The following is a 19,843-nucleotide window of genomic DNA, read 5'->3' on the forward strand; positions in this document are numbered from 1 at the left end:
GTGATCTATAAATAGCTAATATCTAATATTTAATTGCATTAGCTGTTTTAAAGTCTAGAATTTCGAAGGCAGTTTTTTTAAGACAATTTTTTATAAATACAGTGATACCATCGTGACCAGTATGTTTACATTCGGATGAAATAGTTACATATCCTGGCAGGTTATAGGGGATTACTTCTTTCATTTGTGTTTCTGTTAAAATAACAATACTAGGATAAAAATCTAGACTGTCGAGAAAGAGGACAATGAGGTTTTAAACTTCCAATAAGTTTTTCCTAATAATGTAATATTATCACTAATAATTAAATTTATCAAACCTTAGTATTACATTGCGTTGCATAATTATGGATGTATTCAATTTCAATTGTGTAAAATAACATATCTGATACTGGCAACAAAGGTAATTTATTAAAAGGTTTTTATTAAAGGTACTACGTAACTATCTAGAGTTGATTTAAATAGTTCGTGTATCAGTTGCTTCACAATGATTTGACAATGCTCTTGGAAGGCGAAAAAGCTGTCCTAAGTAAAAAGTTCCACATAGTGGAACTTTCTTTAATTATAAAAAACTTAATAATACATCAATTATGTAAATTTACGAATTAAACTCAAATTTTTGAAATTATCTCTAAGACGAAAAATATTTGACATCCTTTAATGTATAAAATTGTTTATTCAAGATTGAACTGCCCTGAAGCTATAAATTTGCTGTCAATTCATCTACCTTCAAAACGTACTAGATGGAATACATAATTTCACAACAATAATTTCGTGTTTAATTCTGTTATGAAGAGAATACACAGGCTGGGCAACGAGCTTGTATATGTCGTTGATATTTTAGATTTAAATCTTGATAGGTACATTAAATTCCAATTTAGTTCGGCATTTTTTAGTTAGTGTAAATCACGAGTAATCATAAATAATAAGTATTCACAAATCTTACTTTTTTATTATTTTATTTTTCTTATGTAAATTTTAAGGAATCTTTAAAGATAGTGTGATAATAACTTAACAAGTATGTTGCATTTTATGATTTATGTTTTATACCCTTTTTACCAATGTTATACCTACTGTTGTTTTCAGTTTAATTTAATGAATATTCCAGTAAATAAATAAAATGTAAAATTACAATGGGGTTACAAAATAAACTTTAAAACAATGAATAAATAATAACCTTAGTAGTTTAGTGAGAGTTTACTAATCATAATGGTTAAATTCTCTTAGTCTAGTTTTGTTATCGAATAAATTGAATGCAAAAGTCCTCTGAAGGAAAAAAAGGGAAACTGGACTCTACCAAAAATAAGGCAAAATGATTAGAACTGGGTTTCACTAAGTAAGCTATACCAGTAAGCATAGAGCTATTCAATTGGAGGCGCCACTGTGTACATCTTGTGGAAACGTATGCCACTAACGATAATCCGTGCGCACTGTGCGTAGACTGGATTTTGTAGTTTCCTGCCAAGAGGCCAAATCAAACAAATTGGCGGGCAAAATCGGAACCTATTTTTTCTCTTCACGTCTCATCTAAATATAATCCATGGATGCAAGTAAGTCAGTATGTTTCAGAACCTTCTCTAGTAGAATCTCTACGACTCGGAGGATTTGAAAAAAGTGATGGTGACCGCATTGGATATTCAAATGATCCCATTTGAGTTGAACTACCATTTGAACGGTACCGTGATCCGTAGGTGGATTCCGAGGGTCCGTAACGCAGAGTGTTGTATCTGGAAAGACACAATAATCATTAATTTGTAATATGCGGGGTGCATTTTCTAAAACAGAAGAAGTTTGAATGTACACAATTTCCTTACAAGACGGATTTGCCCCAATTGACCAAAATGATATTTAGTCCAACATTAAGAAAATAGATTTAGAATACTTATCGACAAGCAACAAGAAACAAGCAAGCAATCAGTTACCTAAGATATAAACAGTTAGTAAATACCCAGTAGGTACCAATTTACCTTTTGATGATGAGATTTTTTATCTGCTTTTTCCAGACGAAAGTGAAGAAGATGAACACGCCCAGCATGGTGTTCAGAATGTCAGTAGTAATCCAGATATAGACGGAACCTCCAACAATGAAGCTCGCCACTTCTGTTATCCAGTTTACTCCCATGAAGATAAACAGTTTGAAATACAAGAATAACCTGAAATTCAAACTGAAAATTGTAATCGAGAACAATTTGGAAAGTCAGATCGGCTTTTTATACCAATAATAATCTAGGTAAATTTCTAATCAATTAAAAAGATAAAGACGACAAACTAAGCCATTCAGGCATTTATAAATTAAATTGTAATAATTGTGCGGCATTTTATATCGGTAAGACAACACATAATGTTAACATTAGGATTAAAGAGCATCTTCGTTGTCTCAATAATAACGGTTTCTCTGAATTTGCCAATCATCTGATAAGCAAAGATCATACTTTCTGTCATAACACAGGCGCTAATATTTTACATACAAATGGGCATGGTAACAGACTCAATAATCTAGAAGCACTGGAAATAAAAAAAGCTGTAAAAACCAAAAGTCCTATTCTTAATAATCAATAAGATATATCAAGTAGTCCAATATTAAATTTGTTCCCAATAAACCATTAAAAATGTCCAAGTTCTCCTTATCACCCCATGTCAGTTGATGCTTTGTTTCTCCATATACATTATTATAATCCATTAGTCTACATAATTATCGTTCGGTTTTTCCCATGTCTTTTGTACTTGTGTAAATGTATTCTATGATTTCTCTGTGTTTGTTATATTTATATCATGTTGTCGCCCTCAAAATTTTTTTTTATATATAAGCTCACACTTTGTACTTCTTGCCTAATAATAATTTGTACCCTAAAGATGCTTGAGTAAAGCGAAACCCTTCGGTTCAAAAAAATATTAAAGACTCGTGGTTTTAAAACAAAAATTATTTTATTTCATTTTAAATATGTCAAACCACAAAGTGATTGCTTTCTACAATAAGGTAAAATATTTGTCTAGAATACTTTTCACATCTTCTTTTGAAGACATTTAAATAATAATTTTATATATGTTTGGTGCTGCAATCCTTTAACATTGTTCTGTTTTAGATATCTCTTGCTCAATTTTTTTGTTTAGGAATGTAAAAAATTATGAAATGTGACAGTATAAATAAAAAAAGAAATGTTGGTAAATAGACCCTTTGGAAGAGAGACATCTATTGACACAAAATATAACATTGCATTAAATATGTAAACTGCCATCTCTTAACACAAATTAATACTTTGACTTTGTTTCGTAAAATTTATTCAAAGGTTATATATTTTTTCTTTTGGTTACCTCTGCTTCTCAGTTTGATACCGGTCATTCTTTGTGTTTCCCCCGGTATTCAGCACAGCGGTTTCGCGCTTTATCATTAGGATCTTGTAACTGGTAATACTGAACAGGGTCAGGTTGGACACCACAAGAATTAATACCGGCAGATAGAAATACAAAAGATTAGATTTCCAATCTGAAATAATAGTAAATTTATCATTGAAGAATAAGATAATACTAATAAAATAAACATAAATCATTCAAATAAAAATTGTATACTAAATTTATATGTATTGACAGAGATGTGTGAAGACTTTTCTATATTGCATGACTGCTTTTTCAAGATCGTCATGCAGCCGAATTGAGGTAACAAAGTTGCGACGAAAATTTGGCAAAATTTTTGACGATTGGACATTTTTTCAATTGTGAGAAGCCTAATAAATGTCAACATCGCAATCCACAATGTATTTTATGGGTGCACAAAAACCGTTGATTTTAATTATTGAATAAATTGTTTGTTTTAAATTCTTAAACATTGTAGACAGCCTGCCACCTGTCACTAATGTTCAGCTCCTTATATTTAAATTGCTGATATTCGTTGGGGATTATATTGGGGATATGCTTCTTTCTTGTTTATTAATATTAAGTCCTTAATAGTGGTGTTTCTGTAGAAAAATATTAAATCATTTACATTGTTGATGAGCACGAAAAATACCCACACAAGAAGAGGACGTGTCCGTAATTTACTGTGCACTTTAATAAATGTCGTAGATTCCTTTACTAATACAAGAGCAAAATTAAAACTATTAATACTTTTGTTATTCAGTAAGTTGATGTTTCACAATAATCGTGAAAATCGAAAATTATCTCATGTGCTCTAAAAAAACCTGAATTATAATATAATCTTAAAAAAAACACTTCCAAAGAGTAAAGTTCTATTTAAAGCGGGCCAAACATCGTATCTTGTGGAACTCCCAGTACCGTGTTAAATGCAAGAGTTCTATGTTATAAGTGCACAATTTTGTGATTCCCTCAATCATTTTGAAGTCTGAGAAAAAAAGCTACACGATCCAAAAAGAACTTGCAAAACCCGAAAAAGGAGGACTTACCAAAGATCCGAGGAATAAGAAAAGAAAGCGATGAATGACAATGAACAAAAGAGATAGTTCGTAGACGTACCAGAAAACCAGCATCTATCTTCTCCAAAGTTTGGCGTGATGTACGATATTGGTAAGTCTTCTTTAAATTGCATGAAGGCCAAGAGAGCAGTGAGCGGCAAAGGACCCCCCCAGCCATACAGGCAGTAAAGGATATAACGCCTTCTCTCCGATTCCCGCTGGCCAAGACGGGACGCACGGACGATTCTGTTAAAAAGGTTCCTGTTGAAAGAATGTTGCTCTAAAACAAGTTGAGTCGTTTGACAATAGTATCTAGATCTATTATACATATTTTTTAAAGGACTATGTTGGGATGAAAAAAGTTATTTTGTTGTAAGGTCAATTTTTTTTAGCTATTTTCCTCGCAATTAAATATACTATCACTACACAAAGTGAATTCTGTAAATAGTCTGCAGTATATCAGAATTTTTGAAAATTGTTCTTTTTAAATTCAATATCAACGAAATAGATAATGCGTAATAATTAGCCAATTAAATTTGATGAATTTCAAACCACTTCAATTCGAACTTCCCAGTGGCATGGCGGTTCGTGGTCTTTTTCACTTGGGGTTCAGAAATTCAAGGGAATAATACAATAATATATTTATGAATCTACAAATTTCATCTAATTTTATGGAGTTATATCATTTTTAATTTCAAGCCCCCTTTCAAAGAAAATCGCATTATTTTTATAAAATGTAAACAACCCTATTTTTCGCCATTGTACAGTATTAGGCATACCTAACAAGAATAACCGCGACAAATCAATAAATGCCTGCTTTTCGAATAACTGCTCTCTAGTTGAAAATCGGAAACAGTCTAGAGAAAGCGCTACACAATATTGCAAGAATTCTGGGACAAACTACCATATGCATTCCTCATTGCCCAGAATACTAATGGACGGAAATAATTATGCCGAGTGGAAATCTTCAATTTACCACTAAATAAATACAAAAAACGTTACTGATGCACTTCAGTTTTGTATAATAGGGTATAATTCTTAATGATGTTTTCTTATGTAATAATAATGTATTGCATATTGTATATGGGATGTAAAGAACAATTAGTTATCGATTCTGTAATTCTAAAACAGATTCAAACTCGAAAACGTAATTTACATACTTGCTATATAGACTACCAAAAGGCTTTCGATAGTGTCCCGCACTCGTGGCTGATCAAAGTATTAAAAATATATAAAATTAACCCCATTATTATTAGCTTTTTGGAAAATATTATGTCCTTTTGGAATACCAATTTACTTATCAATTTAAAAGGTAAGAAAATAGTAATACCGGGCATTTCAATTAAAAGAGGGATTTTTCAAGGAGACTCATTGAGTCCTCTTTGGTTTTGCTTAGCATTGAATCCTCTATCTAAAATGTTAATTAAAAGCAAGTTTGGAATAAAAGTTAAGGGTAATACAAGGGAGAGTAGTACAATTTCGCATTTATTATTTATGGATGATATAAAATCATTTTCGAATTCTGAACAAAATTTAGAGAAAATGATCGAGGTAGTTAAAAACTTTTCAGATGATATCAAAATGACATTTGGTTTAGATAAATGTAGAACGATCCATATAGAGAAAGGCAAAATTGTAGATGGGGACGAGAGTATATTTAGAAATTTCCAAATTACTAGTATGAAAAGGGATGAGGTTTATAAGTATTTAGGATACCCACAATCAAATAGATTAGACCATAGTAGTATTAAAAATGATATTAGGATTAAATTTCAAACTAGGATAAGGAAAATTTTAAAATGCAATCTATCTGCTAAAAATTTAGTAAAAGCAATAAATACTTGGGCAATACCTCTATTAAAGTACTCATTTGGCATAATTAAATGGTCTAATACAGATTTAGATAACTTAGAAAGATTAATTAGAACTACGCTAACAAAGTTTAATTGCCATCATCCAAACTCAGCTATAGAACGAGTTAATTTACCTAGAAATTTAGGAGGTAGAGGTATAGTCAAAATAACTTCTTTGAAACATAATCAGGTAGAAATGCTAAGAACTTTTTTCCATAGGAAAGCTCATAGCTCAGAAATGCACAAAATATTTTGCAAGGCAGATATAAATATTACACCTTTAAATTTATACGATGAGAATGCCAACATTTTTATAAATCCCAACCAGGAATTATTAGATTCCTGGTCAAATAAAATTTTACACGCAAAACACTTCAATTATCTCAACCAAACGTATGTTGACAAAATTAAGTCAAACAAATGGTTGAGTATTGGAGAGTTGAGCGCAGAAATAGAAGGATTTATGCTTGCAATTCAGGATAGAGTCATTAATACTAAAAATTATAGAAAACATATAATCAAAGATACAAATCAAATTGATGATTTGTGTAGAAAATGTTTGGCTTTTCCGGAAACTATAGAACATATTATATCGGGATGTTCTATATTAGCACCGTCCGAGTATACATTTAGGCACAATCAAGTTTTAAAAATAATTCACCAAAATTTGGTAATTAAACATAACTTGATTGACTGCCGTAATGTAGTACCATATTATGAATACGAACCAAATTCATTTTTAGAAAACGAATTTTATAAAATATATTATGATAAAACTATACTAACAGACCGAGCGATTAGTCATAATAGACCCGATATAGTTTTACATGACAAAATTAAAAAAATAACTTATATCATTGATGTTGCTATTCCAAATTCCTGTAATATTCAAAAATCTGTTAGTGAAAAAATAAGAAAATACACAGATTTAGGAAATGAAATAAAAAGAATTTGGCATTCTCAGACTATAAAAATATTACCATTCGTTATTTCGGCTACTGGCATTATACCTAGCTCTCTAATTAAAAATTTAGGCGTATTAGATCTATCAAAAAATTTATATATAAAGATGCAAAAGTCGGTCATTTTGAATACATGTAGGATAACAAAAGATTTTTTAAATATTTATGTTGAGGGATCAGTAGGATTTATAGGCCCTGTTAGAAGTTCTACCGAGCCGAACCCTCTGATATGAAAATATCTGGAGACGGTGAATTTTTTTTCCCATTTGATATCTGGTGATTTGACGTGTTGTTGTTCTTGTATTGTTTTGTATTTATTTTACTTATATAATGCACTTACATAGTGTTGATTGACTAGCTGATCATTTGTGGAAAAGTGAGTGGAAGGGTTAAGTTTTTCCTTTGGGGAAGACTTAACCCGGACAACTAAATCGGAAGTTTAAATAAAAAATAAAATAGCCACTTAAGATAATTATTAAGACAAAGTCTGTTTATTAGTAAATAAAAATGCAAGTAAAAGCACAAAAAATGGACAACATTAATTATACAAAAATTTACAACTAACTGTTATAACCACTCGAACGATTTTTGGCATATTTGATAACAAACGTCTTGAGCGATCGCTTGCCAAAATTACAGAACCTAAAAATGTGGGGTAAACGGAGAAATCTAGGTGGGTTCGTTGAACAGTGTCCACAATATGTTTCCATAATAATATTTTGCGGAGTGATGTTAAAATAATAAAATATATATATAATAGTATTTTTGTACAATATTTTTTTACATTTCATAGTTATCCAGTAATGTTGGCCTCATTGGATGGCTTACCCGTGCTGAGGCCTTAAATACACACCCATAGCTCAAATAATATAAAAAAAAAGTGGGTGTGTCAAGCCTACGCAAGACAGAAGTGAAACTTCTAGTATTCCTCTCTCTCTATTTTCATTTCATCAAAAATTAAATGAATTAATTAAATGAACTACAACTATAAATGTAAATGTAAACGCAACACAAAACGCGAACACAACTTATCACAGCGGGAGCACGCTGCTAACTGATTCACTGGCCGTGGTGGGCGTGGCCGCGCAAGTGCGCTACCGGCCGACCTGCTAAACCGAACTCGTATCTCGCTCGTAACTCAAAGCAAAACGTTCGTGAGCGGCTCCCCCACCTCAACAAGCGCATATGGTGAGAGAGGGACAGTGAACGGTGAGCGGTGGGGGGGGTACCCGCATTTTCGTGTCGATCCTGACTCGGTTTTACTCCGTCTCAGAAAATCCATTACGCGCCTAAAGAATTTTCACTTCAAAAAGTGGGTGTGTCAAGCCTACGCAAGACAGAAGTGAAACTTCTAGTATTCCTCTCTCTCTATTTTCATTTCATCAAAAATTAAATGAATTAATTAAATGAACTACAACTATAAATGTAAATGTAAACGCAACACAAAACGCGAACACAACTTATCACAGCGGGAGCACGCTGCTAACTGATTCACTGGCCGTGGTGGGCGTGGCCGCGCAAGTGCGCTACCGGCCGACCTGCTAAACCGAACTCGTATCTCGCTCGTAACTCAAAGCAAAACGTTCGTGAGCGGCTCCCCCACCTCAACAAGCGCATATGGTGAGAGAGGGACAGTGAACGGTGAGCGGTGGTGGGGGTACCCGCATTTTCGTGTCGATCCTGACTCGGTTTTACTCCGTCTCAGAAAATCCATTACGCGCCTAAAGAAGTTTCACTTCAAAATATTGGGTCAGGACCACAATGTTTTTTTTTGTTTTCCATCGCCACAGAACACATATTTATTATACAAACATAAAAACGGTTGTATTAAAGTTTGGGGTACTATTGATTTAATTACTGATTCCATTTACAGAATTAAGCTTTAAACTCCAGCACTTGTTGAATCTCAAAAATTATGGTAGCGTTGGTAATGTAGTTTTAGATATTTATCTCATATGTAGTTTGATTTTAGTTTCTATTTTATTTTATGTGACTGTTACCTATTTTACTGATACTGTTTCATATTTAGTTTATCTTAACTTTATTTGTAATATTCGATAGCTCCCTAGGTGTATTCTGTTCTTATAATTCATGTAAAAGTCCATCTGATCGTAAAATCAAAAAAAAAAAAAAAAAAATAAATCAAATAAATGATAATAGCAATAAACAGTGAAAACATATCGACAAACAGGACATGTAAAATGTTAGTGAAACTTCGATCACAACCAATAACACAAATTCTTCAATAATTGCAAAATATATTGATACAAATATTGACCTGATGTAACTACTGTACAAAATCTTACCACCTTAATTAATTTACACTAGTTATTTATTTAGTTGTTTCCACAGAATTTGAACAATTCATCAATTTTCGAAGATAATTTTAAAGACCTGTGAGGTTCTATTCAAGTTCTGTTAATATTTCAGTTCTGTGAAACAAATGGCCTACAGTGAAATAAAAAGAACTTTCACGGAATTTGAAGATCCACTTTGAAATTTGATGATTTTTTCAAACTCTACCTAGCCCCTAGTTATATAAGGCGTTCTTATTACCTGTCGGAGAAATAACATTTTTTTGGTATCGTTGTTTTAAACGAAATTGAAAATATTCAATTTACAAAGTATGAAAGTTACCTGAAAGTCCACCAGATATCGATGCACATGATGTTCAACCAGAAAAAGCTCACCATGAAGAAAAAGTAAGTAAAAAATGCTGAAAAAAAACACCATTTTAACTGAGCATAAAAGTGACATAAAAATATGAGCATTACGACGCGCGACGCTACATACCATGTAGACTATAACACTAAACCATGTAGTTTTGATAATAACGGTTTTATGAATCAATGACTTAAATGTAATTTCAAACATCTAAATAATGTTGTAACAGCTAGTCTGAAATCTCCAGTTTTTCAAATGTGTTTATTATATAATAGGTCATCAACACTAACAATTAATAACTTACGTTATTAATTCTTCACAAAAGCAGTTCCAATTTTGAAAATGAGATTTAAATTCAAAGCAAATTTTAGTTCATTGAACAAGATTTCACACAGATTCGTGCTAATGCGTAGCACAGGCAGACGAAACGAGCGTGTTTCATTGGTAATGATTTCAATGGTATATATTGGTCACATAAGTTATCCTTTTTATTCTTTATTAAATAATATAAATTATCTGACCTTTTAAATCGGGTCTCCAGCGAGCAAATGTTTTCAAAACATCGGAAAAAACAAAAATAAAGGTTTTTTATTTTTAATCGGCCACAGAAAACAAAAACACCGTGGCCTTACCTCGATGTTTCATTTTAACACAAACATTTGGTGCAATGTTTGTGGTAAAATTTTCTTTATAAAAAACATTGTAACAATAAAAATAACACAGAACAAAAGAGGAATAAACTAATGTTTAGTAGTTCGGCATTGATTTATATCAAATTATCAGAGAATAATATTTGTTTTGATAAAATTAATGATCAATTTTTAAATATTTCTCTTTCTCGCTTGTTTATTTCCTCCTCATATCGATATAGATCACATTATGCGTAATATGTAATATTAAATAAGCCATTACTCACCCATCAGAACACAAGCGGTGACATCCTTATTATAAGTGATCCCCCGCTGAATAATAACAAGGGAAATGAAAGCCAGGATTAGACTGGCGATATAGTTCATGATTGTCTTTCCCTGAAGGTTCCTCAGCTCCGGGATGAAGGCATACACCAGGAAGGTTGCCAAAAGAAAGATGATGGAAATCGCAAGACCTGAAATATAAACCTTAATTATTTCGTATGCTAGGTGCCTTTTGTAATTTTGATCCTATTAACGCAACAATCATCCAAAGAAATCCGTTTTTTTAACATTAACGTATTACAGGAAAATTTTTCCCTCAGAGCCTACGTCATCTCTGGGGATGCTGTGTGGAGGGCCTTTTTGAGGAGAGGATGGAGTGAACATGGGTCTTAAATAGACCCAAATCGTTCCACAGCCGAGCTGTTGAGCTCAAGAACGAGTCGTAGAAGCGACCAGTTCTCATGTGACAAATGTCAACCGTGTACATATGTTGGGCGCGCGTTTGGAGTGTTTCCCGATTATGCAATAGTGCCGAAGGGATCAATGACGCTAGAACATAATAAAAATAATAATATTTAGATGATACGTTTTTGTGCGAAATCACCACATGGACAGTATACCAACCTAAAAACAAAGACGGAGACAGAACCGATCCTTGTGGGAGGCCAACATTGAATGGCGTGAGGAAGAGACGAAACGATCGGAAATCGTCTGAATCGACCTTTCCCTCAAACAGTCGGCAATCCACGTATACAAAGATGGAAGAAGGCAGTTTGTTGACATGTCCTCGGCACTAAGCCCGGTCAAAGGCCGTGAAAATGTCCAGAGAAGCCGTTTGAGACTCACCGTGACGTTCCAGGCACCGCCCCCAAAGATGCGTCACGTACGCGAGAAGATCACCGCACGAGTGGTTCCGCCAGAATCCGTATTGACGGTCGTTAATAATTTTGTTCTTCTCAAGATATGTGAGCAGGTTTTTGTTAGATCACCTTGGATGGAACAGATGTGAACGTTATGGGGCAGTAGTTGGCCGGGTTGGAGCGGTCAACTTTCTTTGGAATAGGATGAATTAACGCTTTTCCATCCAGAGGGTACAGAGCCAGACTAAAGGACACTTTAAAGAGCTTCGTCAAAACGCTCCTCTGCCATACTAGGGCAGGTATTCCATCAGGCCTACTAACGTCAAGTTCCCGTAAGATCTGGAGTACTTCCCGATGCCGGGTCCTCAGATTTTGATATGGAAACCGCTGTGAGGAACAGACAGCGGGAAAGCACCACAATCATCACCATGCTCTTCGTGAGAAACCTCAATTATTTGTGAGAATCCTCAATGATTAGATGTATATATTCTACTGTAAGCTAAGTTTTACTTATAAGGTCAAATTTCATTATTTTTGCCTTTTGGGATGTTGATCCTATCAGCGCCGCAATTATCCAACCATATCCATTGTTCGTGAGAATCCTCAATCGTGTCTACTTGACTCAACAGTGAGCTGCTAATTGCTGTTTTGGAAAAATGCTACCGAATTAGGTATAGAAACACCGACTAGAAGATAAAGCTTTGATGTTTTATTGCTGTTTGAGGTGAAATAAGTCTGGAGCAGCTTGTAGCAACGTATTCATATTAGAGCACTGTATTTAGTAGGAAGGTGGATGTTTAGCCTGCTGCTATTTTGTTCGCATAAGACTGGACCTGAGAACCATACAGTTTAAGAATAAGATTCAGAGAACGGCCGCCTAGGATCGGCACATCTAGAAAAAACTAGGGAGGCCTATGTTCAAATCAGAACTCCAGAAGGCTCTTGAAGAATAATTAGGTTAGTCTGATAAAACGGTTTAATCTTGTGATATTAGATCTTGGCAAATCCATTTTTAACTTTTCCTGTGTCCAACTTGTATAAGAACAGACAAAAATTTGGTACCTGCCTATGGATAAAATTGTAAAGATTCCACTAGGCGGTTCGTCTTGCAGTTTTTCCATACATACGTAAACCAGATATTTTGTGGTCCAATTTGCATTTGGTTCAGGGGGCAATTCGGCGATACTGGGCTCGTCGATAAAGGCGTCCAAACAGTAATCCATCGGATCAAAGAATATATCGAGTTTAGACAAGTAAAGCCTTCCATCCTGAAAAACAAATAGAATATTAATAATAATAATTATTTTTATTACAGGATGTGGGTAGGTTAGTGCAATCCCACATGTCCCATATATTTATACATATTTTTGTACAATGTGAAAATGCAAAAATAGATAGACTCACTAGATAAAGAAAAATAAATTAGCAATTAAGGACAACTATGTAGGGCGTGGTCTTGAGTGAGATAGTCCTCAGAACTGGCGCTTGGTGGTGAAAGGCTGCGGTCACCACCGTGTTGGCGGAGGCCATTAGCCGCATCCTGCCTCCAGTGACCCGGTGACTCGGCAGGCCGGCAAATCCATTTAGTCCTAATTCCGTGAGCATTGTCGATGCGCTGCTGTATCTTCGGTATCCAAATATGTATCTACAGGCTTCATTATATTGGATTCGGAGTCGTTCTATCAACCAAGTTTGGTAGTGACACCATGTCTCACACGTGTACAGGCCACTACAGAATGCGTTGAACAGTGTTTTTGTAAAATTTTTGCTACCTTTGTAAAATCTGCGGACAATAATATTAGAAACTATGCCTTAGGCTTTTTAAGGGATAGGTCGATTCAGGCAGTTGCTGACGGTTTCACCTCATCCTCACACTCTATAAATGCTGGCGTCCCACAGGGATCGGTTCTGTCTCCGACTTTGTTTTTGTTGCACATCAATGAACTTTTCCACACAGCATCCCCAAAGATGACATAGGCCCTGAGGGAAATTATTTTCTTCAGGGCCTCCTGTGTGGAGTAAATATAAAAAAAGGCTTCTCCTTTGTCGTTCAATATCGCCATCGTCTGATAGGACTTGATTAATGATGTGCCCCAAGAGTTTTACTTGTTTATGTATTTATTCTTGTCTCGTTAAGGTGTACGGGGAGCGTCTTACTTGTATCTGGATTTTTTCCGTGGTGGAACGCAATCAATTTAGTCTTCTTCGGATTGTACACCATATTGTGCTGTTTTTCATATTCTTTAGAAATATTTAGCAGTAATCTTAATCCCTTTATAGACGGAACTAGGAGGATTATGTTGTTCGCGTAGCTCAAGTACTTATTATATAATACTTTCGGCCGTGAAAATCACAAAACATATAATTTTACCGCATTTTTTCTGTAACATCCCAATACTGCCATCAAGAATATATTATTATTTACTCCCTTGAAGCTGTCGATATCGACTGCTTGTAGCAGGCTGTGTATTGCCAGTCTAATGTCGCAATGTTTGTTAATGTAACGTCCCATTATTATTTATAGTTGATATGAAAATAGCAACAAAATGGCAGACGTTAAACTTATGTGCGCAACTAACACGGCTGTCAAATTTCAAAATGTATTATGTATTTTAACAAAAACTATTCAGTAAGGTCAAAAAACTGTTTTTGTGTTTTTTGTTTTGTATTTATTGTTTTTGTGTTTGATTCATAGAACTCCATTTAATTTTTTTTTTAATTTATATTATATCGGGATATTCTATATTACCACCGTCCGAGTATACATTTAGGCACAATCAAGTTTTAAAAATAATTCACCAAAATTTGGTAATTAAACATAACTTGATTGACTGCCGTCATATAGTACCATATTATGAATACGAACCAAATTCATTTTTAGAAAACGAATATTATAAAATATATTATGATAAAACTATACTAACAGACCGAACGATTAGTCATAATAGACCCGATATAGTTTTACATGACAAAATTAAAAAAATAACTTATATCATTGATGTCGCTTTACCAAATTCCTGTAATATTCAAAAATCTATTAGCGAAAAAATAAGAAAATACACAGATTAAGGAAATGAAATAAAAAGAATTTGGCATTCTCAGACTATAAAAATATTACCATTCGTTATTTCGGCTACTGGCATTATACCTAGCTCTCTAATTAAAAATTTAGGCGTATTAGAACTATCAAAAAATTTATATATAAAGATGCAAAAGTCGGTCATTTTGAATACATGTAGGATAACAAAAGATTTTTTTAATATTTATGTTGAGGGATCAGTAGGATTTATAGGCCCTGTTAGAAGTTCTACCGAGCCGAACCCTCTGATATGAAAATATCTGGAGTCGGTGAATTTTTTTTGCCATTTGATATCTGGTGAGTTGACGTGTTGTTGTTCTTGTATTGTTTTGTATTTATTTTGCTTACATAGTGTTGATTGACTAGCTGATCATTTGTGGAAAAGTGAGTGGAAGGGTTTAGTTTTTCCTATGGGGAAGATTTAACCCGGACAACAAAATCGGAAGCAAAAAAAAAATAAATAAATAAAAAAAAATAAATGCAGTTCTGCGAATTAAGCACAAAAACAATAAATATATTAAAATATTTTGTATAAAAACGGTTTGAAAATTTTATAAAACGTTTTTTAAGGAGGAAATCGAGGGATTTTGATTTTTTAGTAAAACGTTCATCAGAAATAATAAAAATAAAAATCTGAAACAGAAAAATCAGAAAAGGATATGGTCACATCTATGACACGAACCCAGGATCCTTGTCTTTCCGGGACACCGCTCTACCACTGAGCTAATGGGACCCTATCCCCCTCGGTCACTTTTAACTGTATCATACTTCGAATAAGCAACTATCTTTATGTATGATCGCAAGATTCAACCCGAACTAAATGCAAACTAGACAGCGTCTTTTTTAGATAAACCTATCTTATTTTTTATTTTTAATGTGCGACATCTATTGACTTTTCTGCAAGTCTAGAATGAATATTTATTTTTCGGAATAAATTTATTGAGTAAAACCTCAAATTATAATATTAAATTATTGAAGACAATATAAGCGATTTCTAAACGAAAATCTGAAACAAAAAAATCAGAAAAGGATATGGTTACATCTAGGACACTAGATCACATCGTGTCCTTGTAATATTGTCTTCAATAATTAAATATTATAATTTGAGGTTTTACTCAATAAAGTTATTCCGAAAAATAAAAATTAAAATAAACCTCACGGAAATATCGATTTTCTAGGCAAAATTGTACCTACGGCCTACACTTTTGACAGCTGTGATGGGAAAAATCGAAACCAGAACTTTGCTGCCTAAAAGTATTGTACACATTGACAGCATGGACGATGTCCATTCATTTTATCGCGAACAGTGAAATGGTTCAGATTTGTGAGAAAAAACTATTAAAAATGATAAAAAATATGCATAACAAGACATTGTATCATAGAAAATAGTAGTGAAAAGACAATCTCTGATGGTTTTCCTACTAAATATAACAAAATGGGTACAAAATATGAAAACCCGGATCTGAATTTCCAAATCCTTAATTTATAAAATCTGAACCCTGTTACTTACTAACCATATATATGACGGCTAGGCAGAGAGGACGGACCGCCAAACAACTCCGTCTTGGCACACACTTCTTGCTCAATTTACATTTATACATCATCTCATACATGCCCTGTTATTCTGACTCTAGACATGGCCCGACGCAAGTATTTGGTTCACTTGATCGTGACATGTCTTCCTCGGGCATCACCGACATCTCCTGCCATTCCTCCACTTCTAATAAAACCTATAATACTTCACTCGTTTGAAAAATGTTATTTTTTTACCAATTTGGCTATCGGGGCAATTATGCTGTATGGCTTTTATGCCTATTTATAAAAATGTCTTGTCAAAATGCATAATTATTATCTCTCTTTTAGGTGAGTTGAACTTTTAGAACTACGGAGTTTTGTGCAAATCTCTCGTGAGCAAATACATCTAGCATATTAGTTAAAGATAAGGTTAATTAAGGGTTAAATTAATGAATCATGTTCTTTGATTTATGTCCTTTGATGGGTAATTTTAATTATAGGGTTAATTTACTGTAAAGCATCATTAATTTAAAGTTGTTGCTGTTTTGTTCCTGAGCTTAAGTAACTATACATTAATCCAATGATTCTTATTTTCCTCCTTGGAGTAAATATCGTTCTGCCTTTAACACAGGAGAAGATGAACTTTATTATTTCATGTGATTCCTTGTACGGTTCGTTCATTTTTAACCAATATAGCTAAACTTTTCCAATCATTACTTCAATGGGTGATGTTATAAACAGATATTCATTTTTTATGTAAACCCTGGTGTAGTCGAATTAAGAAAAATAATATAAGTTCAAATATGGAAAGGTATTTTTCTAGTGTATCAATGTAAATCCTATATCGATAGCCGAGTGTACGGTACAGACGTCGTTTTCTTATATTGGAGGACACTCAATATCAAAATCTTATTTTTTAATTTCTTCGTGGTATACTTGAATTTCACAATAATGCCTACCTACAGCAATCCGTGTGGACATTAACTTACATTATGAAGTAAGTACTTAAGTTTTTCTCATTGTTAATGCACAATTGTGTCAATGAGTAGGTAGGTTCAGCATGGAACATAAACATGGGGTGTTTAAATTCTCCATTCTTACCAGTGTTTTACTAAAAATTGACTGAAATGGTGAATTTTTTCGGAGGGGTGTAAAACTTCAATGTTTCGTTTCCATTTTTTATCCGGAAGGTCATTCACAGTGTGCTATGTTGGGAAGAGAGAGATGAAATTTTTCATCACTTCTGGGCAAAAAAAAATTAAACCTGGAAAGGGGAATTGTAACCCGATCGTCACAAAACTGCACATCCCTATTGATGTTATCCCAACTCTAGCCAGAGTTTGCCGTAGGTAGGTCCCCGAACGCTCGTGCTGAACGATCAAATCAGGCTCATTCATGAAAGTATTTTCAAAGAGAGCGGCTGGGATTAGGCGCTCCCCTCAAAGGAGAATCTTTAAGAGAAGCAGGTCACGGACTGGAGACTAGACGTTACAATGCGATAACATGGAACGTAATACCTTCTGATCTGAATTAAATTTTAATTATTTAGTATTCACATCTGTTTGAGGCACGAGAACATCGCAGGCTACACCCCAATTCGGGAAAATGCAACTAGCGGGGAATGGAATCATATGATTACAATTCCGGATCGTTTGGGGCCCACTCACGAGGAGCCTGCCGGTTCATTTAATACAACGTGAAGCCAATAGCACACCATTGATGTTTACCTCCATAAAATTCCTTATGTTAACATAAAATTAAATCAATAATGAAGATAAACTCTCTCTGGTCTTAATCATAGTATATATTCTAAGATCCATTCTCGTACTCCAATTATATTAAATTTGAATATTGAATTGTTTGAGAACAAGTGAGTTTCTTACTCGTGAGTTCATATCCCACAATCCCTTTGAACAAGATTAACATGCTATACATTTTACACACCACAATTACTTGTGACAGTACCTCACAATTCATAGTATGGGGGAGGGGTAAGGAAGTGTGAACAATAAATTGGGGAAGTACCTTCCTTTTCAGATTTGGTCACCAAACCCACCTAAAGCCATTTAAAGCAACGTGAAGCGTCTAATACTATTTATGATTTGAGATTTTTACGGTAACAGTATTATCGTAATTAATTTTTGGGTTACTATGCCGTGTTGCTCTTTCTCCTTTAGCCAGCGTTTCGGACAGTGTTACATCAGGGCGGACGGAGACGATGGGCACTGTACCGCTGTTCGAAACATTGCATAAAGAAGGAGAAAGCGCAACGGGGCATAATTACCCAAAAATGAATAACGACAATGATATATTAAAAAAGAAATTTAAATGAATAAATTGTGAAATAATATTTAATAATACATGACCGGTCAGTGGCACCTCGTATGGGTTCCATCCAAGCGTCTGGAGTTAAATTCCTTGGCTGGCTAAGTCGTCCATCAAGGCACAAGCAACATTTTCCGCTTAATGTGTCTTTCAAATATTGTTAGGTTTTTAGAAATGCGGGAAAATTGAAATTTAAAAAAAAATTATTATCACACACTTCCTAATCAAATTTTATAATACCTACTTCTTGCAAATAAAACGTATCTTCCGGGTGTGCCTTGTCTGGATTGAGAGTAAGCTTTTGAGTTTGTTCGCGGCATAGATGGTTGTGAACAATACCAAAATGATTCTTCACCGTCAATTTGGGAGTCTCTTTGTCCAGTAAGTGAATCCGCGGATTAAATTCTTTCACTATGTCTTCTTCACTCGGTACGCATCTGTCATTTTCTAAACCGTAACCCAGAGGACAGCATTTCCTCATGCACTTTTTAACCGAACAGATGCATCCCCTCGTTTGGATTTCTTCTACTTCATCAATAAAGTTGAAATGTTGGCTAGAAGAGTATCTGAGTCCATCGTGGTCTATGGTACCATTAAGTAACTTGGATCCATCAGTAATATCAACAGTCAGTAGAAAATGGCATGGATCTTCACAATAACAGCAATAAAACAACACTAAAAGATAAAGCACTTCTGCCAACCGTTTAAATTCACACATTTTAGCAAGAGAAACGTTTATCTATCTACAAATATAAGGAATCAGGAGTATGTGCAACAAAGTACTGAAGGTTACTTTAAGATCCTGTTCTTTTTGCGCCTGCGTGGACGTGTCGGACAAAGGAAACAATTCAACTGAAGCCATTTGTCAATATAATTTGCTTAAGCCACATCAGGGTCTGCGGTCACCTGTTATGATTAATTACGAACTTAAAGCGGACTCACGCAGTATATTTTAAGAATAACAAAGCGGATTCACACAGCGTATTTTTTATTTTTTTTAAATGTACGAAGAGCCAGATATTGAAATCTTAAAAAACTCCAAAAATATGCCAGAAAAGTATGTTAATTAAATGAAACATGCTTCGTACATGATAATAAAAATTCCTAACAACATTACGGGGAAAACCAATACTTGTTACATTAGATCATTGAAGGGGCTCCACCATTTTCCCAAACGACGGTGTAAGGAAACTGATTGTTTACCTTCTTCGGCGTACACCTGAACACTCTATTTTTTAAAAATAAAACGAAGCTACATTTAACATCAC

The 19,843-nt window shown here is 34.1% G+C and overlaps 1 protein-coding gene across 3 annotated transcripts; it reads right to left on the minus strand.

Moving 5' to 3' along the window:
* Nucleotides 1-353: 353 nt before the first annotated feature.
* On the minus strand, nt 354-19,410 carry LOC149420583 (G protein-coupled receptor Mth2-like). 3 transcript variants are annotated; one of them, XM_089636218.1, is made up of 8 exons: nt 18,820-19,410; nt 12,723-12,924; nt 10,799-10,987; nt 9,856-9,934; nt 4,465-4,649; nt 3,310-3,481; nt 1,965-2,150; nt 354-1,724 (listed from the first exon to the last, which is right to left on the minus strand). In XM_089636218.1, exons 1-8 carry the CDS (start codon nt 19,291-19,293, stop codon nt 1,553-1,555), a joined length of 1,659 nt encoding a protein of 552 aa, XP_089492344.1. In that variant the 5' UTR covers nt 19,294-19,410; the 3' UTR covers nt 354-1,552. The 3 variants fall into 3 exon arrangements, with proteins under 3 accessions (XP_089492344.1, XP_089492343.1, XP_089492345.1); XM_089636217.1 differs by having other exon boundaries at nt 4,465-4,664; XM_089636219.1 differs by lacking the exon at nt 18,820-19,410 and adding an exon at nt 13,061-13,110 and having other exon boundaries at nt 4,465-4,664.
* Between the last annotated feature and the right edge of the window lie 433 nt (nt 19,411-19,843).

Source organism: Hesperophylax consimilis, chromosome 10, assembly GCF_061612785.1.
Source record: "Hesperophylax consimilis isolate HC1 chromosome 10, BYU_Hcon_1.0, whole genome shotgun sequence".
NCBI classification, from domain to species: Eukaryota; Metazoa; Arthropoda; class Insecta; order Trichoptera; family Limnephilidae; genus Hesperophylax; species Hesperophylax consimilis.

Bases quoted from the DNA above. Each gene is read 5' to 3' on its own strand.
- LOC149420583 (XM_089636217.1), bottom strand. From the start codon at position 19,293: ATGTGTGAATTTAAACGGTTGGCAGAAGTGCTTTATCTTTTAGTGTTG. The intron at 9,935-10,798 runs GTGAGTAATGGC...GTTTTTTTTCAG, and splicing joins CACCGCTTGTGTTCTGATGG to CATTTTTTACTTACTTTTTC. The intron at 3,482-4,464 runs GTACGTCTACGA...CTATTATTTCAG, and splicing joins AGATAGATGCTGGTTTTCTG to ATTGGAAATCTAATCTTTTG.